This window comes from Rousettus aegyptiacus, unplaced genomic scaffold (assembly GCF_014176215.1).
Source record: "Rousettus aegyptiacus isolate mRouAeg1 unplaced genomic scaffold, mRouAeg1.p scaffold_m13_p_16, whole genome shotgun sequence".
NCBI lineage: Eukaryota > Metazoa > Chordata > Mammalia > Chiroptera > Pteropodidae > Rousettus > Rousettus aegyptiacus.
In genome coordinates this window covers 26659572-26680315 of record NW_023416291.1, presented here as the reverse complement: position 1 = coordinate 26680315, position 20744 = coordinate 26659572, and the positions used below count along the sequence as shown (strand labels likewise).

The following is a 20744-nucleotide window of genomic DNA, read 5'->3' as shown; positions in this document are numbered from 1 at the left end:
AAGATAATCTCTTTAACTTTGGAGTTTTAATTATGATGTATCCTTAGGTAGGCCCCTTTGGGTTCGTCTTGTCTGGAACTCTGTGCTTGTTTCTCTCACTTAGGGTAGGGAGGTTTCCCACTATTGTTTCTTCAGATAGGTTTTCTGTCCCTCTCTCTGTCTCTCTTCTCTTTCTGGGACCCCTGTGATTTGAATATTAGATGCTTGATGTTGTTGATGTTTTCACAGAGACCCATTAAACTAGTCTTATTTTTATTAAATTCTTTTTTCTTTTTGCTCTTTCAATTGGGTGATTTCTACTAGCTTGTCTTCCAGCTCTCTGATTTGTTCTTTTGCATTATCTAATCTATTATCAAGTCCCTCTAGTGTATTTTTCACTGCCATTACTGTACTCTTCAGTTGATACGTTCTTTTTTATATTTTCTGTACTTTTGTTGACATTCTGAGTGCATCTGTCCTCCTATTTGTTTGGGGTTTTTTGACCATCTTGATAAGCATTGTTTTGATCTCTTTATCTGGTAGATTGCTTGTCTCCATTTCATTTAATTCATTTAATTCTGGAGTTTTGTGCTGTTCTTTCATTTGGAATATATTTCTTTTTCTCTTAATTTCGATTTTCTCTTTGTGTTTGTTTCTATGGATTAGGCCAAACAGCAACCTCTCCCAGTCCTGAAGGAGTGGCCTTGTATAGGAGCTTCTCCTTTGTAGACTGTATATGCCAGATGTCTTTGGCAAGCCAACTAGAGATGGATTTGGCATGAGCCGCAGAGAGACCCAGAGCAAGCTGCACTGGGGCCACCTTGGGAAACCAGTTGGTGCTGGAGCTCATGGACACAGGTCTGGGGCCTCCCTGGGGGGAAGCCTCCCCAGGACCACCTTGGCAGGCTGGCTGGAGCTCTAGTGGGAGCAGGCTTGGGCCATGGGAATTCTGGGGGCAAGCTGCATTGAGGCCGGGAACTAGCTGAAGCATGCAGAATGGAGGGAAGACTCAGGGCAAGCTTTGCCGTGGCTTAGGCCATGGAGAGTCCTAGGGACAAGCCAAGCTAGTCTGGAGGTGTAGTTGGGGCGATGTGAGCTGTGGGGAGTTCCAGGGACAAGCCTCGCCAGGACCATCTTGGCAGGCTGGTTGGAATTGTAGCTGGATTGGGCTTAGGCCATGGGGAAAATGGGACAATTCGCACCAGGGTGAGAGCTATGGCTAGAGAAGTGTTAAGCGTTTGAGTCCTGGGGGAAAGCTGCATCTGGGCCACCTTGCTGGACGGGCTAGAATCTGGATCTGGAGCAGGCTGTAAGAAGTCCTGGGACAAGCAGCTTTGGAGCCTGGAACAGTTGCTCGAGAGGGCATGGTCCACAAGGGATCCCAGAGGCAAGTTGTGCTGGTGTGGGCCTGGGGCTTGAGGTGCTCAAGGATGGCCCTGCCTACTGGCTAGAGCTCCTGCACCATGCTCCTTCCCCTGAAGTCAAGGTGGTCAGGGCGGACAACAAATGGGGCTTTGTGGTACCTCTGAAGCCAGAGTTCCTGCTGTTCCCCTCTTGTTTGGCAGATGCTCTTGGGTTAGTAAACGGATTTCCTTCTTTTATAGACTTGATACCCTTTAAACTACTGTGGTTTTTTGTTTTTGTTATTTTTATTTTTATTTTTTACTATGCTCTAAGACAGGCAAGTCCGTGCAAAGGCCCTTCAGTGATCTCTTCCTACTACAGGTTGGGGTGTTGATGGTGGAGTTCTCTTGATACTGCATCTCTTCCATCTCTCCTACAGATTTCTATGTGACCTCTCTTTCATTTGTTGTGCAGAAGCTGTTCAGTTCTTTGGGTTGGATTATTCAGTCTGTAGGTGTAGATTCGAAGTGTTCAGTGGGAAGAGGTGAGTTCAGGGTCTTCTCATGCCACCATCTTGGACCTTATTTTAATAATTTTTATGGTTGTATAATATTTGAATACATGAAAGTATTCTAATTTCTTATAAAAAAATTACTAGGAGGAAAGTATTTATTAATATCCATTAGTGTGTCATAAATACAGTGTTTGGAAAATTGGTGAAAGAATTGTTGCTAAACAGTCTAAATGCTCCTAAGACAATTGGAGTTGGTTGATTTCTGTCAAGTTCTTTGATATCAACTGCAGGTAGAAACATTAATAAAACCATCCAAGAGTAGTAAACATTATTCTTGCATGTGTATTTATAAGCAAAAAGAAATTACTGATAGTGTAAAGTTATGGTGTAATCCAGAAATCCAAGAAATGTATTGAGTTAGGATAACTTGACTTTGCTACAGTGTTTCATAGGTTCTGTTTATGTGTGTTGTCTTTTAGTAGATGACAAGTTAATTTTAGTCTTTTTGTTTTATCTGGCATTTACTGATGACATTGGTGGCATTATCCTGATGAGTGAGGCATTTGGCTCTAAAGTGGAAATTGGAAACAAGCTCTTAAGCCTTTAAAAAGCATGAAATGGTTACATCACGAATCTTCAGTAAAGGGTTTTTTAGAAATTCTTAAAATTAAGTTGAACAAAACATCGCCATTACCACGGAATGGCTGTCTGTTGGGAAAAGGTAAAAACTCTTTCAAAAGATCATACTCTGAATTATTTTTAGAAATAAATAATTCTAAGGTTCATCTAATACTCTGAGTAGTGTCATGTTCTTGATAAATTTGACACCCTTCACACTTTGTTGCCAACTACCTTGTAAACATTTTCTGCAACTGCATCTTAAGTCACTTCAGGCAGATTCACCTCCTTAACCTTAATATGTGTGGAATAGGGTTCTTCCCAAATTTATGTATTTTTGTAAGAGTAAGGTAATGCATTTAGAGAAAACTAACCCATACTAAGTTTATGAAATATTATAATTCACGATGCCACTAAAGAACTAGGAAAAAGAACTTGGTATTATAAAGTGATGCCTTGATAAAATTAGCCTAAAATATCAGTAGAAAGCCAATCAGATAGTGGATCAATATCATCAGAAAGCTTATTAGAAAGAAGTGAGCTTCGTTTTGACTATGATATATAAAACCTGATGATTTATACCTCAACTATTACTCTTAATTATTGTCATTGCTCTACAAAAAGGATTAAATTATTTTTTTAAGTCCACAAAAAGTGAACTAAAGTTATTAAGTCAATGAATAATTTTCTTATATGTGTACTCTACTTTTTAGGCTCATGTCATGAAATAATGACTTAACTTTTCTCCTATGCATATAAAACATTATACCTATGAACCGTACTGAGAGAATTGAGAAAATAGTTGGTTAAATCATGGTTTGCGTTGTGGTTCCAATTAAGAATTTCTGCTGAAAAAACTTCAGTAATTGTGAGCTAAGCCTATAAAATCATAAGCTGAAGTAAATACATAAAATCACAGGGAGTCTATGGATCCATTTAAACAGTTCTAAATACTAATATTTAGAGGAAATTCCTTGGGAGAGTATTTTTGAATATTTTTATAAGTTTTCAACCTTAACTCTTACTAATTCTAATAATTTATTGGTGATAGCTTTTAAAATATAGTCATATCATTGGCAAATAGTGACAATTTTGTTTCTTCCTAATCTTTATAGCTTTCTCCTCTGTAGCCTCCCTTGCTGTACTGCACTTGCTAGGACCTCTAGTAAACTGTTGAAAGGAAATAGTAATTGTAAACATCTTTTATCTATTTATTCTAATCCTAAAGTATTCACCTCAAAGTTTAATCTGGACATTTTGTCAGATTAAACAGGCTTACATCTATTCTTAGTTTATTTAAGAGTATAGGATTTGAAATTATACTCAATGGGTGTTGATTTTCTCATTTCCCAACCATCTTTTGAAATGATTACCTGATTTAGATCTTTTTTTCTGTTAATAAACTTTCATTGATGCTCATTCTTATATAAATCAATTTGATCATTGATGTATTAATGCATTTTTACTTTATTATAAATTGCTGAATTTGATTTGCTATGTTTTGTTTAAGACTTTTGAATATATATTCATCACTGAGATTTTGGCATCAAGATTATACTTCCTCATAAAGTGAGTTGTAGTGACGCCTTCTTTTTCTAGTCTCTGGAAAGGTTTACATAAGGCTGGTATTATTATTTCTTATATTTTGGTAGAATTTGCCAATGAAACTCTAGTCTTAGAATTTTCTTCATATTAAGGTTTTAAATTATGTTTCAAGTTCTTTAATGGTTATAGCACTATTCTAATTTTGTTTCTATATGTTTGGTAAGTTGTATTTTTCTCAAAATTCATTCTTTTTATTTAAAAACTTTATTGGCATAAAGTTGTTTTAATGACTGTAGGTTTTGTAGTCAGGCCTCCTTTTTCATCTTGACAATATTTGTGTTCTTGTTCTCTTCTCTCCCATCTTTCCTCCTCTGTCCCCCTTCTGCCCTTAATAATCAGTGTCAGTGTAGATTTAGCAATCATTAGTCTCTCCAATGAACTAGTGTTTCCTTTTTTTTTTTATTATATACTTGTATTCTATAGCATTAATTTCTGATCATCTTTTCTTCTACTTTGTTTGGATTTATTTTGCTGTATTTTTTTCCCTTCCAAAAAGTGAATGGTAAGTAAGTTACTTAATTTTTCAGTCTCTTCTCAGGCGAATACATTTAAAGCTTTAAACTTTTCTCCAGATACTTAGTATTATTGTCACTAATTAAACATCATTTCTAACTTCCATAATGATACCTGTGTAGATCTACAGATTATTTAGAAGTAAGGTTCATAATTTCCAAACATATGAGAAATTTCAGGTTTTGTTTTTAATTGATTTGTAACATTATTGTATTGTTGTCAAAGAATATATATTGTGTAATATCAACATGTTGAAATTTTTTGAGACTTGCATTGTGACCTAGGAAAATGTTTATTTTTGTAAATATTCATGTGCTATGGGAAAATATTTAACATGAAGTTTTTGGTAAATGATATTTTCTGTGTGTCCATTAGGTAAAGTTTGTTAATCTTCTGTTGAACTCTTTTTTTTTTTTAACTTACTATTTTTCTCCTTTTTTGTTTCTATCAAGTATTCAATAGTGTTGCAATACAATTTTTCACTTTATCTGTAGACTCACCTACTACTGTTTCTTGACATTGTGTAGATTTTTGCTTTATATACTTTGATCTCATGTTATTAGGTTATATCTTCCTGTGAATTGAACCACCTTACTTTCATTGCAAAGTGAATCTATTTCCAATTATACTTGCTTTCAGATCTTCTTTGATATAAGTATAGCTCTCCAATTTTCTTTGGGTTAATATTTGCATGCTCCACTTTTAAAAATCCTTTTATTTTCAGGCTTTCTGTATACGTGTGTTTTTTGTGACTTTTAATTATATAATTGGACTTTAAAAGTTCATAAATGTTTATCTTTTATTTGGAGTGTTTGATATATTTACACTTAATATAAATATTAATATGTTTTTACTTCAATATTTCCAAAACTTAGAACTATTAAAGTAGTCTTTTACTCAGCCCTTATCTTATACCAGCTTGTGTTCATACATGAGTATATTTGACAAATTCCTTGGAAAGGAATTGCTTAGCCATTTTTGGTTCTGATTTTGAAAAAGTGATCATTGTATGATGCTTATAAAAGAAACTTTTTCGTCTTTTAATTCTATGACACGTTATTTGGATAACCAGACAGCCCTGTTGACAGCTAAAATATCCTATGTTTGTGAATATTGCATTCTGTTTTTAAAATTTATTTTCTGGCTTATCATTTCTGAGAATTTCTAGGTCCTCTTTCGTGTCATAGTAACTGTAGCATGAATTGATTGTACTCCTTGGAAGCTTTTCTGTTTCTTTTTTTCTTCTTTCCTCTGATGCTTTTGTTCAGGGAGGAGAACTGACAACTCAAGTAAAAATTTCATATCATATATCATGTCCAAATATAAACATAAAACAGCTGTACTTAATGGGTAAACTACAGTTAATCTGACACTTTTAGTAGTAATGTATTTAGTTTTGAGAGTAAAGGTTGTAATTTTTTGTTAATGCTTGTCTCATAAAAGTGATTTTATTTATAAGCATTTCTTTAAAAAGAGTATTCATATTATCGAAAATTTGAAACATACAAAATTGTAGGGAAGAGTATTATGTATCTTCTTGGTATCATCACTTAGCTTAAATAATTACCAACTCATGGTCAATTTTGTTTCATTTCTGCTTCCTTCTCTCAGTTATTTTGAAATAAATCTGAAACATTGTTGCATTTTAGGTAAACAGATATGCTGATCAAACTTAAGTCAGGCTCCTCTGAAATCTCTTCGGAACTAGGTGTCTGAACTTTGGACTGGTTTGTTTTTGTATTGCTCCGTTTGGGCAAGAATCCTGTCAAGTTGGTTTAGCCTGACACCACCACCACCCCCGCACCACCCTCCCCCCACCTTCCTCTCATCCTCTGCCATCCTGTAGGTGATAGCTCATCATCCTGGCCTGCCTTTAGCAAGAATGCTATTAAGTCTATTTAGCCAGAGTCTCCCCTTACCCTGAATATTTCCTTTTAGTAATTCTTCATTGACCAACACCCCCAATCCCCTACTTGGCTATAAATTCTCTCTTCCTTGTTGTATTGGAAATTGATCCAAGTTCTATTTTGAGGTCTCTTTTACAACACACACACACACACATTTCATTTTGTATCTCTAGAAGATAAGAATTCTTTTAAGGCTATTATCACATCTGAATTATGAATAATTTCTTAAAATCAAATATCTTGTCTATTTTACATTTCCCTAATTGTTTAGTACAAAATTTTATGTTGAAATTGGTTAATATATCTTTTAAGTCTTTTTTGTTTTGTTTTTAGTTCTATACTTCCCTCCTTCCTTTTTCTTTTTCCTTACTATTTGCTTGTTGAAGAAATAGGTCATTTGTTTCCTAATTTGAGTTTTCCTAATCATGTTTCTGAGCTGTCATTTAATATGTTTCTGTGCTTTCCGTATTCCCTATAAATTGATAGTTGCATCTAAATACAAAAAAAATAATACCTTTAAGTACTTCTAATGTCAGATTTCTTGGATCATATGTATTAAGAAGGGCTTAAAGTTTGAACATTATAATACTATAGTCACAGTGTATGATATATATAGTTATACACGCATAGTTATATAGTTATACTGTCATCTGTACTGTCATCTGTAATCATCTGTTCTACCTACCTGCAGTACACCTTAGAGAGGTTATGGCATGGAGTTGAGGTTATAATCTAGGGTGCATTTGGAAGTAGAAATATCTTCCCTTTCTGAATTTAAAATCTGTGTGTGTGTGTGTGTGTGTGTGTGTGTGTGTGTGTGTGTCCTGCCACTTCAGTGTTTTTGTTCTTCAGAGGTTCCATTCTGAGCATTCCCCCACCAGCTGTGCCTAGGAATTCTTAAATTTGTCTTCTATTTTTTTTTTCCACTTCAGCCCTACTCTAATTGTAATTCAGTTTGTTAATCTAGTAATACCTAATCAGTGTCAAAGTCCTCTTTTGCCATATCTTCAAATCTACTTTATCCTTTTCTAAGGTGGAATTGGAAAGCACCTATAGTCTGAGTAATGATTCTCTTAAGACAAAGTGGCAGCCATGGATCCCATAAGCATGAGAAATTTGAAATCAACATTTTTTTCAATTTATTATTAAAAATAATCTATTTAAAAAATTAAATATGTAATATATTTGTTTAAAATTTTAAAATAATGAGGTGTATAAAGTAAAAACTAAATGTACCATTATTCTCCTCCCTCCACCTCATTTCTTCTGAGTGATAACAGTTGTTGGGTTTGGTGTGTCTCATTCCGAAATTAACTCTGTAAAAATATGTTCAATTTATATATTGTATTTACATCACACAAATACAAAAATTTTGTTACCTAAAAATAATTTAAAACATTTTACTTATGATACAAAACTTTTACTTATGCAACATTGTGAATATGTTGTATAGGGAAGGTATTCTTACCCCTCTAGTTAGTGCTAGCTAGCTATCATTTTCATTTTTCCATTATGATCAAGTTTCCTAAAAGTCTTATAATGGTAGAACTTAATACCAAAGGACCACAACGAACCAAATTTACATTTAGTTAATTTAGTGAAGTTAGCTTTTTGTGAAACCTCATTTAAGGAAAAATTTTTTGCAAGAAAATTGAAAAATACAGAAAACAGAAAGAAAATCACCCAATATTGTATCATAAAAGTTAATAGCCAGAAAAATAATTAGAATATTCCTATGGCAGTAATTCTAGCCTATGTTCATTTCCTGAAACCTTTTTCTACCAAATCTCAGGTGTGACTTTATAAGAAGGTCTGTCTTTCTGAGGTTCAGACATTTTGAAGTATAAACACTTTATTCAACCTAATTTTTTTTTAAAAAGACCCTAAAATAACTTAAATGTAGTAGACAAATTGAATAGATATTTTCTTCTTTACTGCCATTTGAGTTATCTTTTTTTCATTACCTTCAATTCTCAAATAAATGTCTTGAATTAGAGTGAATCTTAAATGTTGACTCATTCAGTACTTAAGAAAATAGATTTTACATAACCTCTTGAGTGTTACAGAATTGCTTCTAATGAATAGCACATTTTTATTTAGTGACACTGCAACAAATATTGCTATTTCAGAAGGAGAATCTAGTTTAGAGGAATAACCTTAGGGATAAGCTGTAAAAATTATGAACATCAGTTTATTTGGGGGGAGGGGGGAGTAAGTTAGAAACAAAAAGATTTGCTTTATTTCTGAATTTCATAAAAATTTCTAGCAAAGAGAACTGAAGTACCTTTTGAGACATTTTACTTAAAGCTTTTTTAAAAACAAAATAAAAAGCACAAAGTATTTGTGGAGTAGGAAAAGTAGGAAGACAGGAAAATCTACCTAGTCAGCCTTTTTTGCATTGTTTCACAAACAATAGCTAAGTTACTTAATGTTGATAAGTTTTCTTTCTCCTCCAAAGATAATGTCTTACTCGGTGGTTCTTTGAAAGAAGGAAACAAGAGTCTGCTGAAGATTAGTGAGATAAAATACTACTCAACTGTTCAGTTACTAAATTTTTTGAACCCACAATAGAAGTCTTAAGTACATTTTAGATAATTAAAACCAAGTCCCTTGAAGCCTTTGATATGTTTTAGTTCTTTATGACTCACATGACATTACTATATAAAAAATAGTACATTTATATTATAAAATCACACAACCTCATTAGAGAGTTGCTCCCATTTTTCTACACTAAAAATAAAAAGTGTTTGTCTACATCCAGAATTTCCTTTTCATGGTTCTAAATTACTTTGTTCCCAGTATATTTGTCTTAAAATCAAAAAGAAAAATAATGTTTCTCTTGTCTTACTGTAGTTGCCAGTGTTAACGCAGAAGCTATATTGTGAGTGTTTTAAAATTCTCAAACCAGTTTTGTCAGTTATACTTGGAGCTTAGTCATCGTCATACGTAGCAGGACCTGATTAAGTAGGCTGTTCCGCCTCTAAGCCTTGCTAGATTGTAGCCACTAGCAACCAGGCTGCAATAATTTCCCTTTGATGACATCATCCACTGTGGAAGAACACAGTTGCTTCGGCGAGTCGAACTACATACAGTTCTAGCCTTCGTCAAATATGGCATCTCCCTTGCCTGCTGCAGCAGGGCTGAAAGAAATGCCACTGTCTTTTTAAGCTAGCAAGCTTTTCTTTTTCTTTTTCTTTTTAAAAATTCTAATCATGGATGCTTCTTCTGATCCCTATTTGCCTTATGACGGGGGAGGAGACTATATTCCCCTGAGGGAATTACATAAAAGAGGTAATACCATCCCCTTGCTATGAATCTTCTGTTGGTATGTTTTGCATGCAGCTGGGCGGTTCTCTAATTTAAGCAGGTTCTCGATTGTCCTTTAAAAACTGCAATGTGTTGTTTAGTTGTCCTAGGTCATTAGTAAGGGGCAAAAGTAAGGGGCAGATGCAACCTTCTGAATGTTCTGTAGTCGTCGTCTCTGATTGTTTTCTCTGTGCAGATTAGTACTGCTTCAGATCACACTGGACTCTGACTCCATCTTCTGTGTGAAATCCTCTTTCCATTTAACTGCGAAAATGAATTAATCCGCTTTTACAGCTAAAGTCGTGTTGGTTGGCATCTAAAAAGTAATGTTTTTCTTCCTTTAAAAAACTTGTTTCTTTTAATTTACACCGAAAAATCAAGTGTGTGTCTGTGTACCATTATATTTCAGCTGCTGCCAGTTACCATGTAGCTTTCGCACCACAATGTACATTTGTAGTAAAAGCTCTATCTACATTTTAGAACACTGTGAAATGGCGATAAGGATGAACACATTTTTATATTACTATTTTTCATTTAATATGCATTTCAACTGGTTAAGAAGAGCTACATTGTCTTACACAGGTATCTTGTAAAAATTTATAGGATAAAAACATTTAGAGTAATTTTTACACATCAGAAAAATAATAGTTAATAGTTTGTAAAAACCATAAAAACACCCAGCATTCATGCAAATCTTTTGGCAGATACTGTCAGGGTCTTCTTAAAACTAATTACATGTTAATTAAACTGCTTTAAAAATTTTTTTAACTGATTTCTAAAAATAGACTGGCAATTGTTCTAGAAAAAAAATTGAACCTTGGGGAAAATCTCTAAGCTAGACAACTTCATTTATGAGCCACATTAATTGAATATCTGCATGGTATTATAAATTCATTTTATGGTGTAGCCCAAACTTTTATTTATGAAGTAAGGAAGTCATGGCTTTTCTGAGCACATTTAGCCTGTTTCATTTAAAGTATAGGTTATATTCTCACAACACTTTTTAAGTGTTAAGTTCCATTAGAATTAAAAAGTTAATATAGTCAACAAATATTTGGTTCCATTGGGTCTACTAGACACTATTTTAGGCTCCAAACAGTTATAATATTATATATCCCATAGCATACTGTTGTTAGTAAAAGCTCTCTTTTCAGACTTTGGGGCAAACTATGGAGGTCATGTTACATATACAGTATTGTGCTTCTCTTACCGAATTGCCCTCCTAATAAAATTTATATACATAATTTTATGTGTATATTATATATATATAATATGTATATATAATTTTAGAACATTTGGGGAAATACCAAAAAGCATAAAGGAGAAAAGAAAAATTTCTCATAATCTTACCACCCAGATTTGTTGGGGTTTTATTCTCCCTCAATTTTTAATGTGTTCATAAACTCTGTTTTTTCCTATGTTCCCATCATTCCTTTGCTGGTAAAGATTTCTTTAAACAGGAAGCAACATGGATGAATGGTGACTGTTCAAATGTCACAGTATTTGCTAATTAGTAATTAACCTGCAAAATAAGACAAACTTTTCTCTGAGCTATTATAACATCTGTTTGTTGGTGATAATAAACCAGAAGACCTAGGCTTTGGAAATTTAAATCTCAGTGTTGATCTTGACAGTCTTCGACAGAACTTCCTTATTGAGTCCTTCTTTGTGTGATATGCAAACAGTAAGAAATAAGCCAAAGCTTATGTGAGAGTAGGCATGGTTAATAATGTGGGTATAACTAAAATATAAACTATTTTTATTGTGTTTGCATAAATAATCCTTTAGGAATCTTGCTTAAGGTCTAAATTGGTCTTATCCTTGGCAGCCCAAATAGGTTCCTTGTCTCTTGATGAGATTTATAATTAATATAAACCAACATTATTTGAAAGTGAAGTTGTATCTTTGCAGTATCGATTAGTCAGTTATGATGCTTACTAGACTATACTGTAGTATTTTATTATATATGGGTAAGAACCTATTTGTTTTCCATAATTTATGATCTATTGTAGCCATGGGTCAACACAAAGAACTGGAGATGTGGAGATAAGCAGCGAACATAAATCAAGAATAATAAATCAGCTTCTATGTGAGGACAAAATTATAATGACTAATGAAATTGTGAAGGATACCAATAAAGTAAACATAAATCTGTCTACCAAAACCTAGGATGTTAGAGTTAGGGATTACCTTCGTGGAGTAAATTAAATTTAATACTACTTTTCTAGGTGAGATGGTAAATAATGTAGCTTCCTACTTATGTGAATAATATAGAGACTAGAAATGTCAATACATTAAGGTAGAATTAGTTAATATATTGTTGATAGGTTAAAAATTAAAATAACATTTTAGAAATAGCCATTTTGGGAGAGAGGTGGGGAAATTTCCTATGCAGAAGCTATCAAGTTTTTTCATAAAATGTCTCTTCCCTTTTTATCAAGGAAAAACTATATTTATTTAGATCATCAGCTTTATGTTTTCTTAATTTGTTCATGAATTTTAAGTAGTTTTAGAGTCTGAATTCTTTTTTCTACCAGATCCTGTTAGATTTGATCTTTGGGCCTTGAGCCTCCATTTATTCTGAGGGACTTTTAAAAATTACTTCAATATTAATTGTTTCATTGAAAGAATTCATTGAGCTCTTGTATATATAAAGCACTATTAGGTGCTGTGGAGAAAGATGGTGGTAGTAATAGTTATATTAATAATAGCTAATACTTCACATAGAATTTACTGTGTGCCAGATACTGTTTTAAGTCCTTTAGGTATATCAGTTCATTTATGTGTAACAAATAATTTTAATCCTCATCACAGACTTGTAAAGTAGGTACTGTTTTAATCATAATTTTCCTGTTCACAAAACTTCAGTAAAGAAATGTTAAAAGTCAGTATTTGATCAGGATGATTTGGCTCATACTCTGTAATCATGAGGTATACTGAGTACATGCTCTGGTAGAGTAAATTCCTTGTGCGTTGTTCCCAAGTTAGTTTTGTTGCATCCTTGGATGAGTAAAAGGTAGAAGAGTGCTAGATCCTAAAGGAAACTTGAATGCCAGACTAATAACAGTCTTAAGCCCCAAAACATATGGCCTTCCCATTGAAATAAAAGTTTGGAATCTTATTCTTTTACGTTTCTACCTGAAATCATTTCTTGGCATTCATTAGCTCAGAGATATAGTTAAGTAAAGCTATTTTGTTTCTTTTAATAATCGACGAATTTGTTCATTTTTATTTCCTCCTAAAAAATATCAGTAGTTAGCATTTTTCACACATTATTTGGAAATCCCAGATGTTAGGTATATTCTGTAGGCTCTTTGTAAAATGATTTTAGGATTCAGGTTGCTATTGAATTTCTATTACCTTTAATCTTTTAGCCAACTAGAAAATTAAATCTCCGCTTGCAAATTAATTCATCTAAGTGTCTAAAAATTAAAAGAACAAATAGAGATTCATTATTTGATGTCAGAAACTCTTTGTATTCTAAAACAATAGTATAAAACAAAGCCTGTCTTTAAATTTATTTGCCACAGTATCTGATTTTAAAATCTAGTAAAATCTGGTTCATATTACTATGTCTAGCTCTATTTTCTAAAAATAACCTATACTTCACTATGATTAATTTTATACCATATCATGGCTTGTTGTAAGTCAGAAATGCTTTGCGTATCAGGATTTCATAGTGTGGGCAGATCTGCCACATAGGTTAGGTTTGCAAATTTGGCTATTTTTTTCAGCATTGAGGTCTCTTCTTTGTGACTGTACAAAGCCACAGGAGACTGATAGATTAAATCATATTTTAGAGTTTTGTTTTTGTTTCTCAATAAGCAATTCCAATTTGTAATTTTTGGTAGTCCTTTACAACCATAATTAGATTAAAAGTGGATTTACTTTAGTTTCTGTCTATTTATTCCTCATGCCATTTAAGAGAACAAATTTCATGAATTTTTTTATTTGTGTAATATATAAATCATCTTATATGCAGAAATAGTAAATATGGGACTTGTTTCCAATTATACAGATGGCTTAACATCCACTGCATCATATCTGCCTAAGAATGTGCCTTTCTATTTCGAGGTGGCAGTAGAATAAAGAAAACAGTGAACTGGGTAATGGGCTTTAGCATTGCTACTGACTGGTTTTCTGTCTTTAGTCAACTTTTTTGTGAGTTGGTTTAATTTCCAAGTCTTTGCAGTTTAAATAGATGGCAGTTAACTACAACTGCGGATGGCAGAAGACATTTAAAGAGCATATGCTTCATTTATCCTTTTATCCAACAGATATTTAATTGACCACCTGCTAAGTACTAGGCATGGTGCTTGCCTTTCCCTTTTAATATTTCATTTGGGAGTCTACTAACATTCTGGAACTTCCACTATCAACTTACAACATATACTTTCCCCTCTCTAATCAGGATGACCATTTCTTGTCAGTAAGGTCACAGAGGGAGGGGAAAAAATACATTGAAGACTAGAATTCCTGCTCTTAATAGACAGAAGAAACTGGGTAGTCAGAGAATATGTAGAGGTTTAGATTTCTTTCTGCTTTCTTCCATAATTCAAAAATTTATATATGTTTTATGCATGTGTGATGGGACAGTTACCTGCATTATGAGCTTAAATGATAGGGCTCAATAGCGTCACACCTTTTGAAATAACTCCAATGGTAATAAGTAATAGTCTTATAATAAATGTAATAATATATACCTATCATTTCATGTAAGACTGTTATTTGGATGTTCCTCTTTGATAAAAGACTTAGGCCGGTGAAGATATGTGACTTTGAAATTTACTAACAAGCTCAGCCTAAGGTGCAGCAGTTAAGTACATTTTTAAAGCTCAGTTCACCAAATATATATTGAAGTCTTTACAGGTTTTTATTTATGAGAAAGATAATTTCATTAATGTTTGTATCCTCCAGTTGAATGTTTCTCAAATTTCAGGTTTTAACATTTTTAGTTATAAAATCAATTGGATTGTGACCAATATGGCGGAGGAGGGAAGGGAAAGGGAAGGGAGAGAAGGAAGGGAGGGGAGAAAGAAGTGAGTAAAATATTAGAGTGTATGTCAAATAGCAAGTATACTAAACTTTGGTTTTAGGTAAATATTTGTATATTTACCATATCAAGAAATGTTTCTTGCTGTGGGCCAAAGTCAAATAAGTTTGAAAACCAGTTTCTAAGTATATACCTAGAGGGGGAGGTAGTTCTTTCTGGAGGAAAGGTAGGCTTCCTGTGGCCTAAATGAGTCTGAAACAACTTGAGTATGAAAATGGATGTGTTTTTGTCATAGATCTCTGCTAAAGTATAGGAATGTGAATGCTGTTGCAAGGCAGTGCCCATGACTCCTATGGCAACGATTTTTCACTGCAATATTTTAAGTATTATAGGAAAAGTGGTCTGGAACCAAAGGCCAAGACAGATGATGATGGTGATGGGTAGGACTGCATTAATTGTCTGAAAGCTAAATACATGTGTACAAGTTTTTTGGGAGGATGCACCACCTAACAGCTCTTAACCTACTCGGAGAAAACAGTGTCCATGTATCTTAAAATACACAGGCAAACCATGAATTATCTTTTAGGCAGTATTGCATAGTGCTAAGAAACGCCTTAGAATCAAACTGCTTGAATTTGAATTCCTGTTCCACTACTTACTAACTATGTGAACTTGGGCAGATTTCCTAACTCTCTGTGCCTTGTTTTTCTAATTTATAAGATGGAGATTGTAATACCTTCCTAATGGTTGTTGTGAGAATTAAATGAGCTAATATTTGTAAAGTGCTAAGTACAGTGTCTGGCACACAGTAAGTACTCAATAAATGTTAGTTGTTTTATTGTTTTTTTTAGACACTAGATAGATAACAATGTCTGGTCTCTAGGTGGAAACTAATTTTATTCTGATCCAGTCTGGTTTATCTGTGTTTTCTTTTTTCACAATATGTGGTTATGGTGTTTTATCTGCACAGCCACTGCGTAACACAGGTCATAGAACTTACTCCTGTGTTTTATAGTTTTAGCCCTTAATTTTGGCCTGTGATCCATTTTTAGTTAATTTTCGTATATGGTGTGAAGTAGGGATCCAGCTTTATCCTTCTGCATGTGGATAGCCAGTTGTCCCAGCATCACTGGTTGAAAAGACTCTTCTTTTCCCAATTGGTGAAAGTATTGTTTTAAATAATAAAGTATAATTTAAATTTTCCTACAGATAATTTAAAAACTTTTTCGTATAGATTACAGCCATTAGTAAATAATGAATTTGTGTTTACATAGGTATGCATGAATTTTATAAAATTCTGTGAGGAAAAAATAAGTCAAAAAGTCTTCTTATCCATGACGTTATTTTTGCAAAAAAGGTGTATCAATTGGATAGTTTTTCCTATTTGCTGCGGTATTTTAGTGTTGGCGATACTTTGTGAAATATTGTTGGTTGCCCCTGATTTTTAATTATGGACAGGTTTGTCATTTACCACGCATTTTAGAAATTTGTTTCTGTGTCTGTGTCAGGAATACTTATTTGTTAAAAATTTACGGGATTTTTCCTCGATATACAGTTGTTTGTAGAACTTATCGCTCAAATTTGTAAGATTCTTTTAACCCCCTTTGTAATGTCAGTCTTTCGGTTAAGATTAATATCATATGAGTAATATAATGCCGCCTGATGAAGTTTTAAATACTGAAATATTTCAACAGAAACAATAGTTTATGTTTATTGATTTCCTGATGTTTGTCAGATTTATTATATGACTTATCTCCAGTTCACATACCATACTCTAAATGGGGGTGAGAAAACCCACATACCTCTGAGAGGTCAGGAAGTACCTGTGCTGGATCACGTAGCTAATAGGTGGCAGAGCTGGAATTTGACTCTAAGCCTTTCTGACCTCAAAGTGCATTAAGGTCATAGAATTTCTTTACTGGGACACTCCAAAAAGAAAGTGATCTTTTCCCTAGTCTTTTTTGTTAGTTTTTCAGTGATTTGGTAGTTGAGAGTGGTCATTGGCATCTAGTAGTCAGATCTCCAGAAAAGTTTTTGATTTGTTTCTTGTCTTAAATTTGGGAGCTACTACTTTCAGATCATACTTTCTTACAATCCAACATCTGGGGATCTATTTAGCAGGAACTATCCTATATCTTTTTGAAGTGCTGTTAAAATTAAACTCCTATCATTACATCACTGCTCAAGATTTACATTTCCAGTAGAGCCTAATTAATGTAACTTGGATCATGTGCTTTTTTCTTGGCTGGGGAAGGGAGGATTCCTTGATTGACAGCCTCATCAAGACTGCATTCAATGAGGGATAGAAATTTCATAAAGATAATTGGGTTCTGTTACAGAAAGTAGGGAGAAGGATTACCAGGTGGGCAGAAACAATAAGGGTCCATTACATGAATAATAATTCTAATCTGAAGACAATTACTGGATAATGTGTTTATTTTAAGTTTGGAGATTAATCTGGTTTTTAATATTGAATATCTGGGCATGGAAAAAATTAACTTAAAAAATTAATTGGAAAAGGTACGATAAAAATATGTTCATTAATGTATTGTTTGTAAGGCAAACTAACCTAAAGTTTTGTTTAAATTATAGTGTCACACCAGTTAAATATAGTAATCTAAAATCATCAAAAGTGATGTGCATATGCATTTAATGATATGAGATGATTTTAAAATATATGCTAAGTAATGAAAATATACTAAGTAATGAAAAGCTTATAAATAAGTGTGGCTAGTATGAGCTCATCTATACTTTTGGCTTATAGAAAATGTTAAAGGCCGAAGCCAATCTCCAATTTAACTATTATAACTCTCTTGTTTACTCAATGCCCTCTCCTTACTTCCCCAGCAAACCTTAAGTAGCTATGGAGAATTGGTTCTTCAACTTTTTTTTTTTTCAATTCATGGCTTATTGTAGAATCTTTAATAAGCCTTTTTACTTAAAGCCTCTAAAACCCAGGAACCTGTTGCTTACAACTCAAAGGTATTGGGTTTTACAATTTTGCCTTTTTTTATGAGGTTCAAAAGCCTTAATTTGAAACTCAGAAGCCACAATACTGAGTCTTGTCCTCTGCTGTGTGTTTCTTTTCCTGTGGCACTGGGTTTCTCATGGAACTGGTAGGAGGAATGAGTGTGGCAAGGACAAAGAAATAGTGTTGAATGAGGACACTTGATTAGCAGTTTGAAAGGTATTCTGGTCTCTCTACTTCTGTCTTCACAGGTAAATAAACAAGAGCTGCATATCCTTTGAGAAATAGGAAGTCCATGATAAATCACATCATTTTGTGTTAATAAAATACAACTATAAGAAGACCTTTTACTGAGAACAAAGAAAGGTATAATGAGGGAAGTGCGGCCTTACAACCTCTTTTTCATCCCATAAACCTTTTGGTCTTTTAGAGCTCCCTTCCACATATTTGTTTTAGGAAAGCCTTATTAAAGTTTCCTAATTAACCAACCTTTGAAATATTATTTAATGAAAGAGAGAGAACTTTAATTTGCACTTCTAGCATAACCTACAAGATATATGCTACACTCATGAAGATGAAGTTGAGAAGGGAAATTGGATAACTTATACTGTTCTTATAAAAATTTTATTAACATGTATAATTTATATTTATTTCATTTTAACATATGTAAGTTAAACTTTGTATAAACCTAGTTTTCAGTGAACTGTACACGGAGAAATGATATGTTAGGAATATTTAAAAATTGTTACTAATAGGAAACATGATAAATTTAAAATTTCTCCTAATGTGCGATATGTAGGCATTCCTATGATCCCATTAGAAATAAATGTTCCCTACCAAGTTTAGAGGAAAACAGAAAAATGTTTCAATTTCTCTCTCATTTTTGTTTTACTCAGCTTTCTGTGTTTCACAGAACAAGCTATAAAAGAAAATATGTGAAATGTCGCACACATATTAAAGTAAAAGTTTGAATTTTTTTAAATGGCCAACTTATTCTTGCATTTTATATACTAATTCTTTTGCAATAACAAACTTTAAATTAAAAAAAAATGTTAATCAATTTCACATGCAATGTGATATCTTTCAGTTGTCAGTAATAACTCTGTACAGTGGGGAAGAAACAAGATAAAAAGAGGTTAAAGATAGATTGATATATCTGCTTTCTTCCTTCTAGAGATTTTATTTAATTATATTTATCAGAGCCCAAGAAATATAGCAATTAGCTCTGTCTTAGCAAAAAGGTTTTATTTTATTTTTATACCAAAATCAATCTTGTTTACTATCCAAGTCAATTTGATAGCAAGAGTCACAAGAAACCAAACCTCTTTTAGAAATAATTTTGGGGGGAAACATTGACCTGTTTCTGTGGGTTTCCCCAAAACCAAGACAACCAATCAGTATTTTCCTCTATACTCTACTGTTTTCAAACACCATTGCTGTGTCAGATGAAAGCAAAAAGGCATGAGGGGCAGACTGACTTTCAAATAATCTGTTGGGAACACACACCACCGTGGCTAATTCCCAGCCTAACGTGTGCAGTGACAGTCCTAGAAATTCTAAGGGCACACATAAAAGCCTCCAGACACAAAACATTGATCCACGGGGTCCTCTGGTTCAAAAAGTTTGAGTCCTTTATTTCTGGTCTTCAGATATTTAGTATTATTGCATATGTTACCTAGCTGAATGAGAGCTCAGTTGTCCGTAGGTGCAGATGAAAAGAAATATACAAGCAGGAGCTTGCAGTGGAGAAAAAAGTTAGTTTATTTGTATTGGGGTCAATCCGGAGAATGGTGAGCTAGTGTTCCAAAATACCGACTCCCCGATAGGCTGCAGGCATCATGTCATCAAGAGTAAGGGGCTTGGGGTCATGGGTGAAACTAGTCAAGGGTGAGGTAAGGAAAGTAAATCATGAGGTTAGGTCTTGAGGTCAGCTTCAGAGCCCCTCAGGCTGGTTTCAGGGATCGTTTTGCTTTAGGGCTAAGGAGCTGGCATACAACTTAGGGCATGATGTTATCTTCAGCTTAATGAAACCCATAGCTGTGACCAACCATTAGTTAGGGCCTGGCCATTGTTTCTTGCTGCTTCAGTTAGTAAGTGTCAGAGAATGGGCCAGCCTTATGGAGCATGCTATGAAGAAAGTGAATTCAGTGCTGGGGCCACATGTTACATTGAAATCATGCATTAAACCAGACCCTCGATTTCACATAGTTTTGTTAATTACCTGTCAAAGTAGTTTCTACAGACTTAATTATTTGAATGTCACTGAAAGCAAGGCATATGGCTAACATAAATGTTTATTATGATGCCGCACCTTTTGCTGCCTTGTAAAATAAGAATAATTGTCTTTACTTTTCTACTTCCTAGTTCATAGGTCTGTTGGAGGAACACCTGTCTCATTAGCTAATTATCTACATTGGTGCAAACAGCTTGGAAAATCTTATCATGGGGCTGATGACGTTGTGTTTGATACATGTTAAGTGGTAGAGAAATTTTGCTTTTTATTTTTTTGCATGGAAGAGTAATAATTAAGATCAGTAGTCCATCTCTTCAACTCTACATAAGGACAGCATAAGAGGGAAAATTGGCAAAATATATTATAGTACACTCTAAAAAAATTTTTTTTTAAATTTCAGACTTATAGATGTTGGATAGTGTAAGAATCCCAATTCATCTTTTAATTTCTGAAATGTTAACATTTTACCACATTTGTTCATTCTTTTTCTTGCTGTTATATATGCTATTATCTGTGTAATATATAATATATATTAATAAATACACACATACTTATTTGTTACTGAACCATGTAAAAGTAAAACGTAAACATAATGCACTTTTACTCTTAAATACTTTAGTATTTCCTTATGAAAAGACATTCCTTTATACATAGCCATAGTATAATTTTCAAAATCAGAAAATTGACATTGATCGTTAGTACTGTTATCCAATCTACAATTTTTAAATTTACCAATTGTTCTACTGTATTTTTTAACATAAAAG

The 20744-nt window shown here is 33.4% G+C and overlaps 1 protein-coding gene across 5 annotated transcripts in view; it reads left to right on the top strand.

Annotated features, from left to right (window-relative positions):
- CLCN3 (chloride voltage-gated channel 3) overlaps positions 1–20744 on the top strand; it is a 77812-nt gene that overhangs the window by 23999 nt on the left and 33069 nt on the right. Inside the window, exon 2 of one of the 5 annotated variants that reach the window (XM_016148204.2) lies at positions 17999–18113. The exons of 2 other annotated variants lie outside the window; for them this stretch is intronic. Coding sequence is in view for 2 of the 3 variants with exons in the window: in XM_016148202.2 (XP_016003688.1) it covers positions 9693–9771 (79 nt within the window). In the remaining variant the exon portion in view is untranslated. Of the gene's footprint in view, positions 1–8461; positions 9772–17998; positions 18114–20744 lie in introns of those variants that run through there. 2 more of the 5 variants (XM_016148202.2, XM_016148205.2) reach the window with 2 other exon arrangements.